The sequence below is a fragment of the Crocodylus porosus genome, unplaced genomic scaffold (genome assembly GCF_001723895.1).
Source record: "Crocodylus porosus isolate Cpor-Errol unplaced genomic scaffold, CroPor_comp1, whole genome shotgun sequence".
Lineage (NCBI taxonomy): Eukaryota > Metazoa > Chordata > Crocodylia > Crocodylidae > Crocodylus > Crocodylus porosus.
Genome location: NW_017728951.1, coordinates 17,743,807 through 17,767,174, shown reverse-complemented (window position 1 = coordinate 17,767,174; position 23,368 = coordinate 17,743,807). Strand labels below are relative to the sequence as shown.

Here is a 23,368-nt window from a genome sequence, read left to right as displayed (position 1 = left end):
GAATTATGCTTTCAATAGCTGTTTACAGTTTGCTTCTATCATGTGTATATCCAAAGTTATTAAGGTTTAAAGTTACACAAGGACTTTATAAACACTCTGTCCAGAAAGCACTTGATGCTGCATACACTCTCTGGCTGGTATGAATGTAAGCCAACAACTGCATGTCACTGGGCAATGAAAACACTGGTAAAAATACTGCTTTCTAGTTAGCTACACTGTTCCTGCCACTCTGGTTCCTGGGAACTTCCAAAGCATTCAGAAATGCCCAGCCATAATATAGATATCAATGCAAACACCAGTATTACCTTATTTTTACAGCATGGACAGAGCAAGCAATTGATTTGCTCACAAAGGAAGCCTTTCCCAGCCACAAACCAAACTGAGACCTCCAAAGCCGTAATCGAGACTCTTACCCACAGGCAGCTCTCTTTTCATAACACTTTGTACTTTGCAGTAGGGCAAGCTGAAGGCTGAACTGAAGCTACAGTCTAAACAGCGTATTTGGCTTGATCTTCATGGCCTCACACCACAGCGTTCCAGAATGGAAGTGAAAGAAGGTTATAAACAACCAACTGGAGCAATATTTGCAGTATTATGGACCATCCCTTCTGCATTATTTAGGTACCTAGCAGCACTCTCAGAAACACCTCAGCAGGTTAAGTGACTACAGTTGGCATCAGTAGAAGTTCGGCACCTAGGCTTCACAAGGGAGTTTTAAAATCCTATGGGTCATCCCCTGCATCTTCAGCCATCAAAATGTCTGTAACCTTCTGGTTTTAAGCAACTTAGGGCACATCTACAAGTGTGCTTTACTGCAAGTTGACTAGTTAGCTCCATAGTAAAGCATTACCATTTATCTACATAGTGTATTAGGGTACACTAGATTAATTAACTGCACCCTTAGATAGTAGCATCGGGGACAGTACTATCTTAGGGCACAGTTAGTTACTGTACTGAAGCACGTGTGGATGGTGACTGAGGCACCAGGGTGCAAAAGTACAGGGGCTGCCTGCTGCCCAACCCCACACTTTAGCACCCTCATGCCCCAGCCAGCCCCTCGGCCGCTGACGCTGGTACCTGGAGCCCAGGCTGCTCTGCTCTGGGACTGCAGCGTGTTGACCCAGGTGCAGCATCTGCACATGTGCCCTGGACCGCAGTAGTTTCAGCATCTACACGTGCCCCCACTGCTGCCTGCCTTGTCCCCCCACTGCTGCCTGCCTCCCCATACATCCCTCTGTCCCTTGCTCTCCTGTGCCTGTACCTGCCCCCCACCCCCTGCTCCTGCTGTTTGCCCCGCTTCCCTTCTGCTGCGGCTCTCCTCCTCTGGTGCAGTCAGCAGCAGGACGGCCCCACACTGGCTCCAGCCCAACCTGATCCCTGCCCACCTCCTCCTCCCCCTACAACCTGCCACTTGGCTCCCTCCAGTCTCCCCCAGCTGAGTGGCCCCTCCTCCACCAAACAAGCTATTCCAGCCTGGGGCCAAAGCTGGAATTGAGCCACTGCCTCCCCAGGCTCACACTTGAATCCAAGATGAGGCTTTTCCCCCCTCCCACTCCCCAAGGCTGACTAGGGGGAGGAGGGAACCTCACCTTAGATTTGAGTAAAAACGGTAATTTAATAACAGCTACGTCAACTGCAGCCTGGTCCCAAGGGTACAGGGCAACAAGCACCCACAAAGCTTTTCATGTATTCTGTCAGGCTGTAGATGCCCAGCTATAACCTAAATCTGACCCCAGCAGCACAAAGCGCAGACCATTTCCAGGGCGGCATTGCAGTGATTCGGCAGATTGGAATCTCCGACCCAACCCAGAACGCCCTTTGGACCAGCTACCACCCCGAGCAGTCTCCTGTCGTCACAGGCAGGCCCATTACGGGAGCAGCAAACAGCATGCAGGCATGCCCTGCTCTTCTGGAAATGCAAGACGGAGAAGTAAAGTAATGATACTTGTCTCTCTAAGAAAAATGACTGGCTCCCAGGGCAGGATACTGAGCTGCTGTAGTAACAGAGCGTACACAGTGAATGACGGCCCAGCTAACAAACAGGTCAAACCCAATCAACCTGTTTATACACTATCCTTAGGAATTTTGGCCATCTACACACCTACCACTTCCAACTCCCACTCCTCATTCCTGGTCATTGCTGCTTGTACGAAGTACATGAATCACAATCATGCTGTCATGCTTTCTATTAGGTGTTTTCTAGGAGGAGTTAATTTGGTATGTTTTTTGTTAGGGATTAATTGGCAATGTTATAAAATCTTTTCACAGAATGGGAATTTCTCAATGGAGGTTCTCTTTTCTTTTACACAGCTCTCCATTACATATCACAGTATATCCCATGAGAAGTAAACACCCAGAAAGCCCACACAGATTACAAAAACCCCTTGTGTTCAGCCCTGCCAGCAGGAATAAGTTTAAAATTAGAGGATACACTTTACAAATGATCAAATGCTTCTTATGTAATGAGAAAACATTAAGAAAGCCCAAAACGAAAGCAAAAAAATCCACCAGTTACCTGAAAGAGTTCACATTTAAACATTCTTCATCTCTTTAAATAGTTAACAATTCAACTATAAAATTTAGCACAACAAACTTTGATATTCAGAAACCTCTGTTTCAAAACCTTTCCTGCATCATCCAGTAAAGTGCTAATTTATTTCTATACACTGACGCTTGAAGGACTCTACATTTAACAAAGCCTTCAGTCTTCTGAAAACTGAACTGAAATATCCTTTTCCAGCTTTTTGAAAAGCCAAAGTCATCTGAAACTAGTAGAAGAAGCTTCTCGTTTTACATGGCAGTTTTCAACCTTTTTTTATTTGTGGGCTCCTAAGTGTGGGTGTTCACTTACTGATTGATCGCAGTCATCTTTCGTGAACTCAGACACAGTGGCTACACATAGACAGTCAAAAAGCCTGAGGCTGAATCGATTCAGCCTTTGCAGACTAGTCTAAGCTGCACAGAAGGAACCGATAAGCAAGTGAACGGACATTCACCTTTGATTCTGGAAATGCAGCCACATGTCTGCAGTGGTTCAGGCCATGAGCAGGAGTGAGAAACACAACTGAGAAAATTGGTTACGCACACTTGTATCTGTGGCGAGATTAGTCAGATACTCACTTTTTTATGGTTTGCTCCTGTTCCAGGTATCTGTCTTGCACACATTTGTCAAACATTGCCAGGGCCTGCTCCCCTTTCCTCATTCCATTAGGGAGTTTATGCTCTTTTGAAAAATTAGTGGCTATCAGTTCAGATTCAATTTCTTCCAACAAAGCCTCCTGCGATGAAGACTGCTGTATTGTGGAAATGAGCTTCTTTGTGCAGTCCGTGTCATAAGGGCTCTCCGAGTAAATTCTATCGCTAGATTTTTTTACAAAGTCAGATTCTTCTCTCAACTCCTGCAATAACTCCATCAGGGACTGTTCTGTACCATTCATTTTCGAAACCTGTCGTTCAAAATCCCTGCTGGGCAAGTGTTCGGCTTTCCCAGAGCCTCCCCCTCGTCTTACAAGAGAAGTCTTAGCACAGCAGTCCCCGCCTCCTCCGTGATCAGGTGAAGGCTGCTGGTGCTCCAGCATTTCAGTTCTGGCCCCATCCCCCCTCATGTCAACAGCTGTGAAACCATGGGCTGCTGGCAATGACTGGGATTCCCTTTCCAAGGTGGGATCCTCTTCTTCAGCAACACTTGCACCATCCTTCCTGTCAAAAGTTCTGTCAGCACTTTCATGCTGTGAAGAGCTGGGGGAGGCACTCTCCAAGGCTTGTAAAGTAATCACCTCTATTACACTCTGCATGTCTGGCCTATGCACTTCCATCCTTTCCTTTCAGGAATCTGGAAAGAGAATGTAGGGAGTGTTAACTTCAAAAGAGACAGGATTAAAAAAAAATAAAACCAACCTGAGGGACTGGGGAGAGGAAGATTCAATTGAAAATCAAAATGCAGGACAGGGATAGAAAGAATTTGCTTCTGACAAAGTTTAACAAGGGTTTTGCTCAGTTTAGCATTCTGTCTGCTAAATGGACACACTACTGATTGCATCGAGTTTCAAGAGATGGTGGGAAGAATCAAGGTGCTATGATACTAACTACTGTTAATTAGTGTATTTTCCTACCTTCTAGTAACTCTTGCAGTCTGAAAGGCGAAACCATAGAGGTGACAGAGCTCAGTTCAGTGATTCTCAAAGAGGGGGCCGCAGCATCCTGGGGTGCCTTGATATCCTTTCAAGGGTGCCAATGTTAATAGCAGTGCTAGGTTTGCAACATGATTCACATGATAAACCTAGAGATTTCAAATAGAAATCCATAGGTGTGGGCCTTGTTCTTTCCAACAGAAAAAACCTTGCTCTGTTATTTTTTGATACTCAACGATGAGTAAAAACTAAGAGCTGGCATTTTTGAGGGGGTGTCTCGAGTCTAAAAAGCTTGAGAACCACTGGCTTAGTTCCATTTAAAAAGAAGAAATCAGAGTGGCTACTTTCAGACAAATAGCAAAAACCAGGGCTTCCATAGTAACTGGTATTATAGTACATGATTCCAATTGCCATTAGTAACAAGCACAAAGTGAAGACACGCTAATCATTCTGTGGAGTATGGGATCACGTTCCAGCTACCGCCCATAAACATTTTTTCCAAAAGTCGAGAGGCTCTCACCCTCCTCCCACTCAGTCAAAAAAAACACACAACAACGACACTGTTCCTCGTTCCTGAGCCCTGACTGTCCATCACAGCCTATACGCACAACTAGCAGAACACTCAGCAACCTGGAGGGGTGAGAAAACAGCTTCCCATTCCTGCCAGCTTCACACCCTACAAAGAAGCATCTAGCTGCTTGAAGATGGCACTCTACCTCCGTCTGTAATACTGTACAGCCACCCTCTCAGAGAGGAGTTGGCAGAATGAATGTTTGCAGAATCACTAGATGTAGGAATGGCTCCATATAGCAAAGCTCGGGTACACAGATTGCAAATGGCCAAGCACACTTGCTGGCCAGCTTCCCCAAGGTGGCTGGTCACACAATGTTGTCTCATCTTCATTTCAGGATGCTTCTGCAGGTGTCCAGACAATTCACTGTGAAGACTCTAGAAACACCACTGGCCTTTTTAGGCTGACCTGTTGGCCAGTCTTCAGGAGACAAGTTGCAATGCCTTGATGACAAGGAGTCAAATGTCTTTGGTCTGCTCTTGCCTATTTACCAAGATTCCCATTTCTCTGAACAAGCAGAGGTAGTTTCCTAATTCAGCGGTTCAACTTTGCCATTCCAGGAAGCAATCTGCCCTCACACACCAGTTTCCTTGCTGCCTCCCAACACTGGCACCACCTCTTCTCCATTACCAGGGTGACCCCAGGGTCTCTTGGCTTTGCTTTTGCTCACTCCCTACCATGCTAGCCAGTGCCTTGGGTTGTGACTTGTACTGTCCCAGCTACTAGTAAGCAAAGCGACTTTTCACTGCATCCTCACCATGCTTGAATGTATAATGTTCAATAGGGGCAGACTTCTACCAGGTCTGTGAGTGACTGCTGCCACTAATGCCCTCCAGCATAACATGCACAAACAGCTACAAAAAAAATGAGCAATCAACTTACTTGCCTCTACCAAAAGACACTAAATCTAAGCAAAAATCTAAGACTGGACAGAAGCCAGCATTTGGTAATGGTAGATAACATGTAGGATTCACAGCAAGGAAACACAAGGAATTTATACAGCAACAATACAAATATATGGGGAGGAACAAACACTGAGTTTTGAGGATTTAGTATTTCCTGCAGACTTGCTACAAATGCAATTATTGACCAGAATAACTTAAGAAGATTCCTAGCCTTCCTCATAACGAAGCCTGCATTATATCACTTTGTATTTCAAATTCTGTTTGCTTGCAGTGTAAAAGGATTGAATTGTGAAGTGTGATTTCCCACCATTCATCAACTGTTCAGTGTTAACTTTTGCATTCAAATTACCAACATGTAAATAAGGAATACTAACATTTGTCACCATTTCATTGCTGCTCCTCACATTGGAAGCCTCCATCTAATACGTTTAATGGAAATGACAATGGCAGCTGCACTTTGCCATTCAAGTACAATACTCCTTGCAAATAAATGAAACAGAACAATGAATTTTGAACACTTGTTCAGTAACAATTTAGCTGCTTGCAACAGGCTTTACAAATAGAAGTCAGAGGCAGGTACCTTTTAGCAGCTGAAAAGTCTACGTGCAGCTTATAAATAGGGACCTTCTTAAAACTGTGGTAAGACAAAGGCTTTTTCACAGCCTGCTCCCAGCAGTGAGGACCACTGGTTGCCAATATTTTTTTTCTGGTGTTGATTTCATGGACAGTCCCAGATTTCATGGTTTCTGTGAAACCGCAAATTAATTAAGTCCCTACTTATAAAAATTCAGTTTATTATAAAAATTGAGAGACTACTTTAAAGATCAACTGTTAAAATATAATACAGCCAAAAACTGCTTTAGATATTAAGATACACCTGCTTTCACTGAGTATTTGAGAGAATGTTAACAGACTTGTCAGGTCTTCCTGCAGTTATTATCTTAACCTGATTATTAATTTAAAGTTATTTTTTCCAGGTATGCATAAGTCATGAAGTTAACTGTATCATTTCCCAAGGACTTGTTGCTTTTAAAAATTTGAGTAATACCCATGATATGGTGCGCTATTTGTGTGGGTATAGAAGAACAGAAAACACTAAAGTACTAGCCAATTGCCCATCAGGAATGACACGGCGGGGGGGCGGGGGACATGCAGCACAGCCACCCACCATCCCGGGGAGTGCGGGGGTGGGAAGCCTGTCCCACCACCCCCCTCAGCCAGCACCCTAAGCTGCTGCCACCTGCAAGAAGCTCCACCCTGCCCCCCGACCCCGGCTGCTCCATCCCTGCCATCATGGCGGCGCTCCATGGCACTGCCGCTTCCTGTCCAGAACACTCTTGGTGCACTCTGACTGGTTGTTTCTAAGACTAAGGCTCTTATAATATTACTAGCCAATTGCCTATCAAGAATGACGGGGAGGAGGGGGCTGGGATGGAGTGCCAAAACCTAACGCCCCATGCTGCTACTATTCTGCCTCTTGCAGGGGGCAGGGTCTGTCTGATAGTCAGTGGTGGTCCTGTCCACCCTCTGTCCAGTCCTCTGTGTGACTCCAAAATCATGGTGGCACCCCCCCCCCATGCTTGGAGCACTCTGATTGGCAGTTTCCGTCAGCCAATCAGAGTGTGAATAAAGTATTACAGATGGACAGACTTAGGCTTTATAATATTATAATGATTAAAATATATGACAACATAAAATTCTGTGTGTCAGCTCAGTGGCATTCACTTCTACAACACCTAAGCAAGGGGAGTGAGTTAATCTCAGGATAGCTCATGTCTACATGCAGCAGTTTGTCATCTTTGTAACCCTGAGAGTCAACCACATCTGACTTTGACAAACACCTAGGCTGACCTGTCAAATCTTCCTGTGATTTAGTCCACGATGCTTGCTCTACTGCTCTGGTAGAACCTTTATAATGTGCCTGTGCAACTAGTCTCGTGAATCCTTCGGACACTCTAGAGCAGCATTTCTCAACCCATGGGTCATGACCCAAAAGTGAGTTGCAAGAATGTTCGTGACCCTTTCATATAATCATGGGAAACGGGGGGGGGGAAAAAAAAAAAAAAAAAAAAATCACAGATTTTCCCATTTAAAAGGAGAAAAAATACAGGAAACCCCTTGCAGGCTGACGAGTTCCAGCCTGTAAGGGGCTGCTTGGGGCTGGGGGAAGTGGGAAGCAGAAGGAGGGCAGGGGGTCCCATGTGCATGTGCATACATGCACAGGGCAGCCGGGCAGTGTAGAAAGCAGCTCCCACAGCTCCTGCTAGAATACGCTGATCAGTAGCCAGACTGAAAATGTAAATTGTTTTGCTTGCTGCTACTGAAAGAAGCTATCTTAGCTGCTTAGGTTTTTTTTAAACTATATACCTAATCTCATAGTAAATGGGACTATTACAAGTGCACAGTTACGAAGCTGTGCGAGTGGCTGAAGGATCTTATATGGTAGGTATAAGAGCCAAATTAATAAAAATTTCCAAGCTGAAGGAATCTATTTAACATGTTTTGAATTATGTACTTACTATTTTTCTGCCAGCAAGAGTCCCCTGCTGAGTTTGAAATCCCCTTAAAAGATGCTTGGAAATCAATCAAAATTAGAAATATATTCCTTGGACTCACTTAACAAAACATGACCCATAACATGTTGTTTATTCATTGCATATGCTGAATGACGGACTTTTTTTAAATCCAAGACACTCTCCCATCCTAACTTTTGCAAAGCAGGGACCAACTGTAGAGCACCCTGTTTGTTAGGAATTCTTAGAAGTCCAGGAAGTCAAATACTCTGAGGACTTTGGGGGGGGGGTGTTAGCTTTACACAATGCTGGTCAGAATCTGTTCATTAATGTTATTTTGTAGTGAATTTTTTTAAAAGTGCACATGATTTGTGATACAATAGCTGTACAGTAATTTTACTGACTAATCCAGGGAGCTTTTATCATAAAGAGTTATTGCAGGAGCAAGTATGAGGTCATCTTATAACTTAGGAATTAGACTAAGGTTTTGCAGCTATTTGCAGAAAAACAGAACCGGCTCATAGAAGACTAAACAACACACATCACATTTCAGAAAGGCTCTCCAATCAAACTTCTGATCTGCATATTATTCAATGGCTACAATAATTCATAACACCAGGTTCAGAAAGAGTCAGCTTTAACTTACGATGGCAAAGGAAGGATGGTCAGGCTTTGGTCCTAAAGCATCAACCTGCTAAATGCATTAGATGTATGTACATGTTTTAACCCCTACCTACTGAGCACAAATCAGCATGGTTACAGGCCCAGAATACAACCGGAAGCTTCCTAAATTCAGGTATTGATCATACCAACATTTCATAGCACAGGTAAGTTATTTAACATCAGTTTTGTACCACAGACCAAGCTGCTTCAGATTTCTTCAAAGGGAGCCCATCTGAACCCTCCGGTTTTAACCTGCAAAGTGCTTTAAATCATTTAGGTTTCATATAGGTCTTTTGTTTATATTTCTAGTCCTTCCTCAAAATCTGTGCTGATCAACAGCATAGACATCCTTTGCTACTGCTAATGCTCCTGGTCTTTGAAGGCAATATCTTCAAGGTCAACTGTCAGACAATCACAGCAGAACGTAGAAGCCAGCACCTCCAAGGAGTAATCCTTCAAAAGCTCTGCAAAATCCACTAAACCCCTGCACTGCCAACCCCAAGGGGTCACAAATCAGAGCCCAGGCTAAAACAAATGAGATCTGTTTTAAACCTGGATTGCAGATAGAACAGATCAAGGAACTAGTGTGTAACTTGGGAATTTCTAGGATGCTGTGTTTAAAAAGTTTAAGTGTTACATTCACACAATTCATTTAATTGAACCTAGGAGTCCTTCAAGTTCATCCAATGAAATAAAAAAAGCAATAAAAATCCAAACCCAAAAGCTAAAACACAACTTCAAGGTGGGGTTGGGTGGCTGGAAAAGGGCACATTCTTTCTTAATAAGAAGGACAAGCCATAGAGAGCTGTTAAACCAAACAAAGCCTGTGGCTTTTGCTGACTCTTCCATTAGCAAATTAAAACAATATTGTTTCACTTTCCATGAACCAACTGCATGCGTATGCTTTGAAGACTCAGACTTTCAATCTGTGGGAAAATACAATTTCCTATTCCAGTTGAAAAAAATACTTACCACAAAATAACACTTTCTGTGCAGCGTACCAGCTGTTTACTGCCTGACTCTGCTCTTTGTTTAAACCAAAAGCAAGACTGTTTCATTTATTTAAATCAGGGAAAGGAGCTCTGTAATCTGCACTATAGAACTGCTCAGTACCTGGAGCTCCCATTGTCTTCTATGTCTATGCAAGCATATCAGGAAGGGAAACCTGGTTAGAATCAGGCCATAGGATTCAAATACAATTACTTTCCACCCTAGCCAAAATACCTCATTCTAGATGAAGTATTTTCTTGTAGACACAGATAAAATTTATCTGCACGCTTTTCCTGACTTGTTTCTCCAAAATGCCTATGAAAATTGTCTGTTCCAGAAATCTACGTGAATCTGCAACCTCTCAAACTCATTTCTTCAGAGATAAACTGGTTTACTTGTTACAAGCATAATTATTTGAAAAGTTTACTTTTCCAGTACAGTGTGTACATTACTGTGTCGTCAAGAGTAAATTGAGGCTATAGCTAAAAATAACTTCCTGTGCCTTCTGTTTGCCTCATCTAAGGGGGAACCTGATGAAATTAGCAGGCACAGGATTTAAAAACAACAAAGCCTGGAAACACTGCCTTTTGGTTTTGCTTTGGCTTTTTATTTTATACACAATGCATAATTAGCATGTGACAGAATGCTGTAGAGGCCATCAGTATAACCACATTGGGGGAAAAAAAAGATTTAAAAAAGTACATGGAGAAAAAGGCCATCCAGAGCTGAACACAACAGAAAGGGAAGCAACCTACTCATGGTGAATAGGAAGAGATGAACAGGCTGCTGGGCTAACAGGACCCAGGGGTTTAACCCAGCCCGGCAATTCCTAGAAACCTCAGACCTTCGAGCCGATCTGTGTAAGCAGTCCCCTATGGCTCATGGGTGAAAATTTACATAAACATTTTTCTCCCTTAAAATGTTAAAAGGCATTGAAACAGAGGCCTTAACAACATAGGAAATCTGTAAGGCTTCTTCTGCAGCCAGCACCAGTGCAGCCTAGAGGAGAACCCACAGTATAGGTAATATCTACCACTACTGCAAGCTTGCTGGCCTACAGCTTCCTTTACTTATAAATACTTTCCCCCAGTCATCTCATCATTCTAATATTATAAAAGCCTTTGTCCAGGAGTGGGCAAAAAGTGGCCCAGGGGCTGGATGCAGCCCGCCAGGCCATTCTATCCAGCCCACGAGGCCCCTAAAAATTTTAGAAATTTAATATTAATCTGCCCTGGGCTGCCTGTCATGCGGCCCTCAATGGCTTGCCGAAACTCAGTAAGTGGCCCTCTGCCCAAAATAATTGCCCGCTCCTGCCTTAGTCAGTCTGCCTGTAACGCTTTATTTGCACTCTGATTAGTTGTCTTGGCAGCCAATCACAATACCTACTGAAACAAGCAGCGTGCTCTGCACAGACAGAAGCATGGCCATGACAGCAGGGACTGAGGGGCCGGAGCAGGGAGGCAAGGCCAGTTGGCCTTGCCCCCCGCAGTCCCCACTGTCATGGTGGCACTATCCCTGCTGTTCCCCAGCAGGACTGGAGCATTGCTGGCCTTGCCCCCCCCAAACATGCTCCTTGGACACAGAGGGGGGAGAAACGGGCCCAGACCCGACACAACCTCACAATCGGCGCATCTACACAAAATGCTAATTGCGCAGTCAACTAATTCCACTGCACATTAACATGGCAGGCAAGAATCATGCCAATGCACAGTAGAATTAGTCTACCGTACATTAGGGTCACAAAAAAAGTGTTCATAGTAGCACTGATTACAAACACATTAAGTTAGTACCTGTTATTATAGGTACTAAACTTCATGGGCCGTCATCAGCGCATTAATGAACATTTGCCCAATGCATGCAAAATAATTCAATGCAATATAGACTATGGAGAATGACTTATTTGAAATTGTTGACTATGAAGAGAGGAGTGAAGCAAGTGATTGTTTTTAGAACTTCCTCAGTGAGTTCTGCAAGCCTGAAGTAGCCAGTAAATACAAGAGATTTCATATAAATGCCTTAATTAATACTAAAGCATATTAGCCAGGCTGTAATATGCTTAACAGGCTGTCCCAAACTAGACAATCTTCTTCTTAATACCATACCCCCAAAAGCATTCTTAGAAAAACCACAGTAAAATTCTAATGAATTTTCCACCATCTTCAAAAAGGTGACTGCAGCACACCATGCAGACACTGCATTAAAATAAACACGGAGGAATCAAAATTCAAATGAATACTTGAGTATTAGTTTTATGAATCAGTCTTGGGTATGACAGAAATCAGGTTGCAGTGATGATGGTGTGAAGCATAACCTACATTTCATGACACAATACAATGAGTTTCCCCAGTTCTGCACAAGAGTAGTGGCATTACGCACGCGCACTTGAGCTTGAATTTTCCTATAATTACATGGATTAAAATTCAAACAACTTTTAAGCTTGTGCCTCAGGACTAAGGGCTAAAGTCACTGGACTATGATAATTTAAGTAGACAAAAAAATACACAAGTGTGCAGCATTATTTTGTAACTACAGAGGATTTTTCAAGGTGTACTATACAAGGACAACTGTGCAAATATTATAAATACACCCACAGAGGAATGTTATAGGCTGTATTATAGAACAGCCACATTTTAAACATATCTCAATACTCTCAGCTGAATCAACGGGAGGAAATGAGTACACCTTTGTACTTCACTTGCTCTACCAGTTCTTATTTAAGAACAGGGTATCTTCAGTTACTGTCTTTGCTCACTATGTTGGATCAGAAAGGCCAACTTCTTTGTTCTGTTTCCAAGTCAACACACAATGAATCTTTATTTTGCATGGTGTGTCATACAAACTTCATCTCAAATCCCTTCTTACAGAATTAGCCAATACTACTGCCCTTGATAAATAACAGGAGAGAACTTAAGTCTTACAAGCAAGTGTTTTTATGCAAAATTCAAACAGCTGGTGTCAGGTAGCAGGAGAGATAAAGTAATGCTCTTATACATGACAAGAAACACAGAGGAACAGCCTCTCATACCAGTGGCCCTCTGCGTGTTTGCAGAGGGATCCAGAAAAGATCTCAGCTGGGGAATCAAAAGGCAGAGGGGAAGTGGAGAGAGAAAGGATGAAATGGAATTGACAAAGTATTGCACTCAATTCTTGTGAATAAACTAAACAGTTGCAATGTAGATTATCACACAGTCCGGTAGGTGGAGAATTGGCTTATGGGACGCACCCATAAGAGTTCAGAGGAGGGCCACCCATCTACTTAAAGGCCTACAGGAAAAACCTTTCGAGGACCAACTGGGGGACCTGAATCTCTTTGGCCGCAAGAGAAGGCTGAGAGGTGACCTTGTGGCCATCTACAAACTCATCGGGGGGGGACAGCAGGAAATAGGGGATACAATGTTTACCAGGGCACCTATAGGGATAACTAGAAACAATGGCCACAAACTGAAGGGGAGCAAATTTAGATTAGACATCAGGAAAAAATTCTTCACTGTGAAGGCTGCCAAAATATGGAATATGCTTCCAAGGGAGGTGGTGCTGTCCCCTTCCTTGGAGGTATTTAAGGGGAGATTGGACAAACATGTGGCTGAGGTCATCTGAACCCAGCACTCTTTCCTACTCAGGGCAGGGGGTTGGACTTGGCTAGCTAATAGGTCCCTTCCAACCCTAAAATCTATTAAATCTATGCAATCAGTAGCAAACACAGGAAATATTGTGGTGATGATGGCACCAGAAGGCAACAAGCTTCTGGACAGTGGATGCAAGCTGATAGTAAGCAAGAACCAAAGAGAGTTTACCACATATTCTCAACTGGCTTCTCAAGATGATTTAATCTGGCTCCTTCAAGCTAAATGAATTTACTACATCAACAAGCTCCCTGACATTACCTCTGCTTGGTAAAATAAATTAAACATTACCAAAGAGTTGCCTGTGCCTTAGCACTAAGTGTTTCTTTAGCAGTATAATTTTCTAGTGTTCTCGCCAATCATCCTGTTGGGAAAATTATGTTCCGTCAGTCTAAAGTTCCTTTGCAGGCTGTCCCCTCAGCTTCTCCTTATGAAAACCAAGAACAAAACCCACTGTAACAATTCTGGTGAAGAATAGTTGTTGAAATCCAGATTATGAGGAATCATTCTCAAAACATCATGAGAAAAATAAAAAGAAATCCCTAAAATCACTCAGCTCCCAATGAATATCAGAATGGTTTGTAAATCTGTAAAAAATATAACTACATACGAATGAAAGAGAGAAAATAAGCTAACTATTAATACACAATATTTATTGTAGATATGACTAAGACACTTGAGAAAATTATCAAAACATTAAAATGTCTAAACAAGACAGAAAAAGATCAGATCACTTCAAAGAGGAGATCAGACTTCTCTGTATATACGACAACATCCTCATGACAGAAACTGTCTCACTCTTCATTCTCTCAGAGTGCTTGGGCTAATACTCCTAAACCTAATTGTACAACATCCCTGTGGCAACCTCAGTAGTTACTTATATATTTAGGTAACGGGGGGAAAGTATTTGTGATTTATCAGAATAGGAAGCTGGAAATACAAAGAGGCACTACACTGACCTACTAGCTTCCATTCAAAGATATAGGAATAGGAGTTTGAGAATCTCTGCCATTAAAAAATCACTTTTGCCCCCATCATGCACTGTATGTACCCAGGCTGGCTGGTTTGCTCATACCTTCATACTGCTTTGCACCACTCAGCCCGATTGCCAGAATGCAGTCAACTATCACCCAGTCAGCTCCATGACATTGTTTTGGAACAGTCTGAAGACACTGCTCTCTGCATTCAGAACAAATACATTATACAACAATTGTTCTGTGCACAAAACAAGATTACATTATGGATCTAACCCCTAGGTACATGGCAACAGTGCTTGTGTGAAACATACACATAGTTACAGATGAAATGATATCAAGTATTGCTTGGTCGGTACAAAAATATGTTTAAAATATATGATTTCAAGTAGATTCTTACCTAAGACAGTACAGAGTTTGGTCTTCCCAAGACAAGTAATATGGTATTAGTTTCACTATTTAGTTACTGCAGCTTTAAACAGAATAATGCCAGATGTATGCAAGCTTTGTCTCTAGTCTCTCCCTTGTTATTCCACTTCTGTCCTCCTGCCAGCAGAAGGATTTCTTGAAATATAGTAAAAAGTAAGGGTCATTGCTTGGTCTTGCTCGGAAGGACAAGGTGCCTTTAACACTTGATCCCATCTACAAAGGAAAGCCAAAGAGCACTGGAACCATCAGGGAACTTTTGGGTTTTGAACAGGGATGGTGATGTCAGCTGTGCATCAAGGCTGCAAAACAGTTTTCTAACATGTGTAACTTGGCATTGCTCCCTGATTGGGACAGACAAGGCCTCACTGAGCTGTAAGCCAGTGCGAACAGAGAGCTTATGGACAGAGAAGCAAGTCTCTAGGACCATGCCCCATTTCTGTCCCAAAGTGCAAAGATCAGCATTATCTTCAAAGGAGACTCAGCCCAAAGGAATTGGGGACCAAGATTTGCTTGTTCTTTCCCTGTAAGTTTTCTTTCCTTACATCACAACTTCCTTGTGCCCTTCCTTGCCTTGGCATATCTTATATTTATTGCTTTGTGGCATCATTGGGTTTTTCCCCACTTCATCTCACAGAAGTCTTTACAATATGATTAGATCAGACCCAGACAGGGAAACTTCACAGGTCAACTCCAAGGCCAAGTGAAGGTTTAGGCTTTAGCTAGTAGGACTTGATTTCTTCCATTCACAAGGCAAAAAAATCAATGGGTAACCTGAACAGATTAGTGTTTAGCTGATTTGGTTCCCAGGTTAGCATGCACGTAATAGCAAAGTGGACCAAGTCACAGTTACCAGGGGAAAAGCCTACACTAACTAGGAGTTGGCTGATGGCCCACCTAAGCTTTATAAAGTGCTTGAGAGCAATGTTTAAGCTCTAAGCCCTTGCACATCAAAAACAGAAAAACAGCAGACCCATAATCCTCCACTAGTACAGCTGCAACAAGATAGAAAAAAAAGCTTTTTATTTTTCTAAACCAAGTCAAACTTCTTCCAGCTGAACCTACATAGACCCTGCAAAGTTTCACCTTCTTTGGCAACCTGGGTTTCATTCACATAACCTAACTACCAGGACTTTAGCCATTACATCACCCAACTCTGCCTGGAGCCGGCCTAGATAACGCCACCAGACAGTTCACAAGCTCTCCACCACCGGTATCATGGAGGCATTGCAGGAGGAGGGCACTATAAAGAAAGTCCGGGATTTAAGGCCAAAGCCCCGATCCCTTAATACTTAAGCCCCGGGTATTAGAACTGGGCACAGAAGGAGCTGGCGACAACACCGCAGCATCCCGACACCCTTACAACCGAGGTTGACACTACGGGTGAAAACAGCCCCAAAACACATTCCCAAAGGAGTTTCCAAGGCATGCAAAGCATGGAGCTCGTGCTGCTATCGCACCCAGTGCCAGCGCCGCTGAACTATGCTCTCATTTCGTGAAACGGGCGCACCTGGAGGATCATGCGAAGAGCCAGGAGAGCAGATGAAGCCAAAAGACCATCACTCCCGAAACTAGCCCCATCGGGCGATCACGCGGTGTGTCTGTGACAGCCCCCGGGAAACGGACAGCATTTCACCGGCGTGTCACAATCACACTCGGGCGCCAGCACTCACAGCAGAGGCGATGTCTTTTGCGGGGAAAAAAAAAATAATAACAACATCTTCCACTGCAAGCTTTCGGGTGCCAGCACCCTTCACCAGGCACCGCCAGATCTGAGGGCCGGAAGGGAGCTCGCGAGACACCGGGACGGTTTCCCTGCCCCTTGGGTGCAATTTCGCATCGATCCCCCCCCAACCCGATCACCTCCAATCTTCCCGGGCTCGTTTCTCAGCGCCCTGCGCCAGCCGTCAGCGAGAAAATGGCCATTTAACCCGGCCTGAGCGTCACCGCCGGCCGGGGACCTACGCCGAGGGTCCCCCCGCACTCACGAGTCCCGGGCGGGGGGGAGACACCTCACAGGGGCACCGGGGGGGAGGGGCGCAGTGTTTCCCCTCAAACTGACCGGGACTGGGGCGGGGTGGGGGCAGAGCAAGGAGCCCCTCCCGGGTGCCGCCCCGCGCGCTCCTACCTGGGCAAAGGCCGTACCGCCACCGCGCCGCCATAGCCGCGGGCTGACACCTCCGCCAAGATGGCGGCCGGGGGCGGTGCCTGCACTGCCTGGCCCCGCCCGCCGGGCCCGCCCCGCGGCCTGGCTGGGCCCCCGAGCCGGTGGGGCGCTTGATATTCGACGAGATCTTTTATCTTGGACTGGGAAACATTGTCCTTCGCGAGGTCTGCGGCACAGATGTCCCTCCCCAGGCCCGGGGAGGGCAGTGTCCGCGACCCTCGAGTGGGCCGAATCGAGGCCAGCGCGCCCGGCCAAAGGAGGTGGTCGAGCGCGGGGCGGCTGCGGGCAGGCCCCGCCAGCCCGAGGGGCGCAGAAACGACGCGGGGGTGTAGGGGCAACCGCTCTCCGGGTCCCCCGCCCGCGACACGCGTCCCTGTGCGAGGCCCGTGTGGCACGCTGTTAGGTGTCACGGGGTTTCGGCCTTCGCAAGCAAAGATGGCAGCGTCCAGCGGGGGCGGAGAAGAGAGGAAGCGGGAAGGAAAACGGGAGGGTGGAGGGCAGGTCGCATGGGTACGCAGGTGATTTATACGCCTGATCTTTGCCCTGAATGATGTGTGACCGGACACGAGAGACCCTTGTTTTCCTCGCTGCCTGCACCACGCGCCACTCCGGTGCTCCGCTCTGGACCGATGACCTCCAGGATGGACAGTCATGAGCGATTTGCTCCTGCGACTCTGGGTCCATGCCGAAACTCTTTAGGGACCGCTTCAGGGTGTCCTTGTACCGCTGCTTTGGTGCGTCGTGAAAGCGTCCTCCATTCGATGCTTCGCCATAGAAGATTTTCTTCAGCAGGCGAGCGCCGGGCGTTCTTGAGAGGTGGCCAGCGCCTCTTAGCTGCGCTGGTTTCAGCGGGGTGAATGTGGATACTGGGGAGAGCTGGTCTCCCGAGCACCTTGGTGTCCAGCACCTCATCCTGCCGCTTTAATATCTTTCGCAAGCAGCACAGGTGGAAGCAGTTTAGTTTCTTGACCCAACGCTGGTAGACGGTCCAGGTTTTGTAGCCGTAAAGGAGGGTCGGGAGAATGATGGCTTTGTAAACCTTGAGTTTCATTGTGTATTACACAGTTAACTGGGTAATAATCACATGAGGTATTGAAGCCAGCCACACATGCAGTCATTATCGTGTGGTAAAAATGGCTGTTCAACTATACAAAGAGGCAAGCAGCCACAATGCTGAAACTTGCTGCTTTCCAGCTTTATTTTGAATGTGTGGCGGGGCTCTAAGATGTTCTTCCTCAGGTCTCTGAATATAGGAAGCCAGGCACAGCATGGGAGAGGGGCTGAGGGTAATTCTCAGGTGCAGCAGACAGGAGTTAGCAAAAGAAAAGAAGCTGAATACTAGGAGATCTGGAGTCCCCTGTGGGTCGGTGGTAGAATCCTTCCCTACCATACAGAAGACCTGGACTTGATTCCCAGACACTTACATAACTACAGCCATGGAGACACCAAACATCTGGACTCACTCTGATCTTTGGATTCTGTCTCAGTGGCCTAAAGGGAGGATGGAAGATCTTGGCAGCCTCCACTCTTCCAAAATTTCCTGACCAGGCATGTACATCAAAGGTCGGGGCGGCCCTCATGCATGCACCACGATCTGGGAGGACTGACGGTCGCCACTGGGAGATCAGGGCCTATGAAGGGAGGGAATGGTAGGGTCAGTCACCTTCCTTATATAGAAAGTATTCAGGAGTTGGATAAATGACAGTGGGCCATAAATCCAAGATGAGTGTTTAGTCCTTGGTTCTTAGTGTCCAGCCAGTTTATGAAGTTTTGTTCTCAAGTTCGCCTTTTAAAGATGTTAGGTAGATTGCCTTCGAGTACAGAGACGGTGAGGTCAGAAATGGAGCAGTTCTGTGCAAAATGTGCTCCTAAGTGAGTGTGTGTCTCTGTCCTTAGTATGTTTTTCTGTGAGAGTTCATTCTTCTGCACAGCTGCTGTTTAGTTTCACAGGTGTGCAGATAATTCACTGGATGAACTCAGATTTAAAAAAGGAATCCATTCAAGGGGTGACTTGAATCCAAAGGCTTGAGAACCACTGACCTAAACCAGTTGCCCACAAGGACCAGCTGGTACGGGAGGATTCAAAACCCTCTTGTGATGGATGGGGGTATAATTTGCTCCTACATTAGGTCTTAGCCCAGTTTCTAATATTAAAAGATGAGTTTAAACCTGGAGCATGGAGGTTGATTCTTCTGCATCCTTTTGTTGTCTTTAAAATCCAACGGTATCAAAATCACTGGTACAGACTACTGAAAACCATTCCTGGACTCCTATGAGTAATTGCACTCACCTAAATTAGAGTTGTAGAATCAAACATGAATTGTTTTCAGTTTCCATAATTTATTAAATACATTCCTCTGCATATTTTTCACATAAAACATTCATGACAAATATATCCCTCATGTTTTGTGCAGTACCCCCAAACACCCTGCTTCGGGCATAGGGAGAGTCTGCTGTTGTTTTGTGTTCTCCTGGAGGGAACGGAAGCCAATATGCAACCAGGTCTGTAAAAATGCAAATGTGTGGCAGTGAGGATTGGAGGCCATGGGAAACAATAGGTGTAAGACAGGTAGGTGGGGGTGGGGGGGAAAATCATGGACTAAAACACTGGATTTATAGCACATTATAAACTGCCTGCTATCTGATAACCCCAGGTAACTGCTCTGCACTTTACCAGCTACTTTCTATCACCAGGTCAACATCCACCCCTTCCCCACACACCCACCTGTCTCATACCTATTGTCTCCCATGCCTCTGATCCTCACTGCCATGCATTTGCATTCTCACAGACTGTCATTTTGCATATTGGCTTCTCTTCCATGCAGGAGAACATAAAACAGCAGCAGATTCTCCCTGTGCCCAAAGAAAGGTGCTTGTGCCCAAAAGCTTAAAAAGAACAATTTTTCCAACTATTTAGTTGGTCTAATAAAAGATATCACATTTATCCAAAGAACCTTGTCTGCCTATTCATTATTTATATACTCACTGCCCAAAGGTGTGCTGGGCATACACAGACAGACTGAAAGAAAATAAGAAAGACATGAACCCCAAGACCCAAGTCATAAGCTCCATTCCTACAAGAACTTACAAGTATATGCCATACTTTGCATACAGGGAAAACCCTAAGAACAAGGATATGTATAAATATTTACAGTTCTGTCCCTTAAAGGCCAACAAAATCTCAGCTAGTAATATCAATAATTGGGTAGGGCAAGTGCAAAAGAGAGAAGACTTAATAATAATTCCATGTGCTTATAGCTAGTATAATTCACATTTTCTTCTACATATATCAATAGATATATGTAATGCGGTCCTGATCCTGGAAACACAGGATCATGCAAATAATACTATAAATGTCAGTGGTCCTATTTGGAATCACTCCCAGGTGTGGTGTCAAGCAGGTTAATCTTTGTGGCATCGAGGCTTATGTGTGTACAATATTGCTAACTGCAAGCAACAAAACTGTGAGCCAAGCCTCCAAAAAGTCAGGAATGCAGTTTGGTTTATTTTTGTCTTCTCGTTTTGAAACCTTTAGGTGCCCTAGCTTCACTATTTCTCTGAGTCCAGGAGGGCTAGACCGTTCTGTTTAAACCAGAGATTCTCACGCAGTCTCTTGCTTTAAGCTCAAGGGGCATTTAGGAAAGAACAAAAAAACCCAACTATCATAAGACTCAGACTAAAACCCCAAATGCCAGCATTACTGTGTATATATAAAGAAGTATAACTGTGGCAAACCTTATAGAAGAGGTTTTTATTTGTAATTAGTACTAGCTGTAACGATATGGTACCAAACACCTGATAGGGGTTTTAACCTTTCTGTAGCCTTGGCCTATATCAAGTAATTGGGGCCAAGAAATACCAAGTATCAGTATCAAGAAATACAATTCAACCTCCTACCAGGACTCCTGTGTGTTGTATTTTCCTTTATCCAAATTGGTTAAACCACTGGTGCTCAACCTCTGGCCTGCAAGCCAGATCCAGCCTGCAGAGCCATGTCATCCAGCAAAGAGGGCTGCCCACAGGTTCTGGAAAGATGACAGCAAGGTACTGATGGCAATTAACAGTGCTACTGCTTCCCCACCACGGATAAGATTGGGCCTGTGGACTGACCCTGTGCCACTCATCCAGCCCACAAGGCCAAAAGGTTGGGCACCCCTGGGTTAAACTTTGGGCTTTTTTCCCACTTGCATTACCATCTTTGCGGGATACGTGATCCCTCTTTGTGTCAGACATGCATCTCATGGCAGACCCCAGTTGTGAAAAACTGTATAGGCAGATGCTCTTTGACTGATAGGGCCCTGAATGGACACGAGGCTTTATTCATGCATTGCTCCTTGCAGGATCAGGAATAAAAGCAGCTTCTCCTCAGTCCAGGAGAAAATGACATGCTTTCCCTGTAATTAACTGCTGCACACAGATGAAAGCCTCTGTGCTTGAGTCTCAGGTTGGTGTCAAGCAACAGTAAATCTGATGTTAGTGGGTGAAGTGTGACCTTATGGAAGTCAGTGTCAGTTTTGCTATTGGTTTTAGTGGGGCCAGACTTTTACCCAATGTATGTATTCTGGTGTAAGATGGGTGTGATGTAACAGATAGGGCCCAGTTTAGCAAACTGACAGGACAGATAACACGCTTTTCTCTTTCAGCACTGAAAGTATCTGTATTGCATTTCAGTAGTGGACAAAACAATTCCTAGATCCTCCACAGCATACTGTTTCATAGTAGCTAGGGTCAGGAGAGACCTGAACAGATCATCTAGCCTGACCCCCTGCCACAGGCAGGAATGAATGCTGGGTTCACAAGACCCCAGACAGATGATCATCCAACTTCCTTCTGAATTTGCCCAATGCAGGGGTGAGGACCACTTCCCTGGGAAGTTGGTTCCAGATTTTGGCCACCCTAACTGTAAAATATTGCCTTCTGATCTCTAACCTGAACCTATTCTCCGTCAGCTTATTACCATTGTTCCTCGTCACCCCAGGTGGTGCTGGGGAGAAAAAGGCTCTACCTATTTGCAGTTGATCTCCCCTGATGAGTTTACAGGCAGCCACCAGGTCCCTCCTCAGCCTCCTCTTGCTGAAGCTGAACAGGTTCAGGTCCCTCAGTTTCTCCTCATAGGGCCTGTCCTGCTGCCCTCTCACCAAGCGCGTGTCCCTCCTCTGAACCCTCTCCAGGATGGCCACATCCTTTTTAAAGTGCTGGGCCCAGTACTGGACGCAGTACTCCAACTGCGGCCTGACCAAAGCCGCATAGAGGGGGAGTATCACCTCTCTGGACTGGCTTGAAATGCACCTTTGGATACATGACAAGGTATGGCTGGCCTTGCTGGCTGCAGTCTGGCATTGGCGGTTCATGTTCATTTCCGCCTCTGTGCTTTCAAGAGGGGAACTCCCCAGCCTGTCTGTGTGCTGTGGATTCCTTCTCCCCAGGTGCAGCACCCTGCATTTGTCTGCGTTGAACCCCATCCTAGTCTCATCTGCCCACTTTTGTAGTCTGTCTAAATCTATTTGCAGTCCTTCTCTCCCTTCAAGTGTGTTCACCTCGCCCCACATCTTAGTGTCATCAGCAGACTTGGACAGCGTGCTTTCCACGCCCTCATCTAAGTCGCCGATGAAGATGTTAAACAGTCTGGGCCCAAGGACCAAGCCCTGGGGTATCCCGCTGCTCACATCTCGCCAGGTTGAATACAACCTGTCCACCGCTACTCTCTGGGTGTGCCCCATCAGCCAATTTTTTACCCATCCAACTGTGTAGGCATCAATGCCACAGTCGCTTAATTTATTGATGAGGATGGGGTGAGAGACAGTGTCAAAGGCCTTCTTAAAGTCTAGAAAGACTATATCCACAGCGACACCATCATCCAAGGATTTAGTCACCTGGTCATAAAAGGCAACCAGGTTGGTCAGGCAGGACCTGCCTTTGATGAACCCATGCTGATTGCCCCTGAGCATGATCTCCTCTGCTGGCCCCCCACAGATGTGCTCCTTGATGACTCTCTCCAAGATCTTCCTAAGCACCGAGTTGAGGCTTACAGGCCTATAGTTACCTGGGTCCTCCCTTCTCCCTTTCTGATACAAGGCATTACACAAAGCACATTGTAATCATTAACTATACTGCAGAATACATTGAAAAAGCTACTATAAGTGAAAATACCTGCATTTACTGTAACAGAACATCTGGAATAAGTGATTGCTTCTTTCCTGCAGGGAAACAAAAAATCAATTTTCTTAAAGCAAAAGAAAAACAGGTGGGTCCTTTGTTTTTCTAGACCTGTGGAGTTAGCTCTTATAATTCAGTGGACATGTTTAGGGGCAGTGGGAATGAAGCATATTTTGCACTTTTATTTACCACAATGAATTAAGGAGGACTCTGAATCGCTGCAATCCAAGTTCTTCTCCTTATGCCTTCT

General features: G+C 45.1%; 1 protein-coding gene across 3 annotated transcripts in view; it reads right to left on the bottom strand.

Annotated features, from left to right (window-relative positions):
• The window catches only part of CCDC186 (coiled-coil domain containing 186), a 44,450-nt gene extending 27,455 nt beyond the window's left edge, over positions 1–16,995 (bottom strand). For all 3 annotated transcript variants that reach the window (XR_002104846.1, XM_019555910.1, XM_019555911.1), the window contains exons 1-3: positions 16,946–16,995; positions 16,757–16,767; positions 3,121–3,832 (exon numbers count right to left, since the gene is read on the bottom strand). Coding sequence is in view for 2 of the 3 variants with exons in the window: in XM_019555910.1 (XP_019411455.1) it covers positions 3,121–3,815 (695 nt within the window). In the remaining variant the exon portion in view is untranslated. The remainder of the gene's footprint in view (positions 1–3,120; positions 3,833–16,756; positions 16,768–16,945) is intronic.
• Between the last annotated feature and the right edge of the window lie 6,373 nt (positions 16,996–23,368).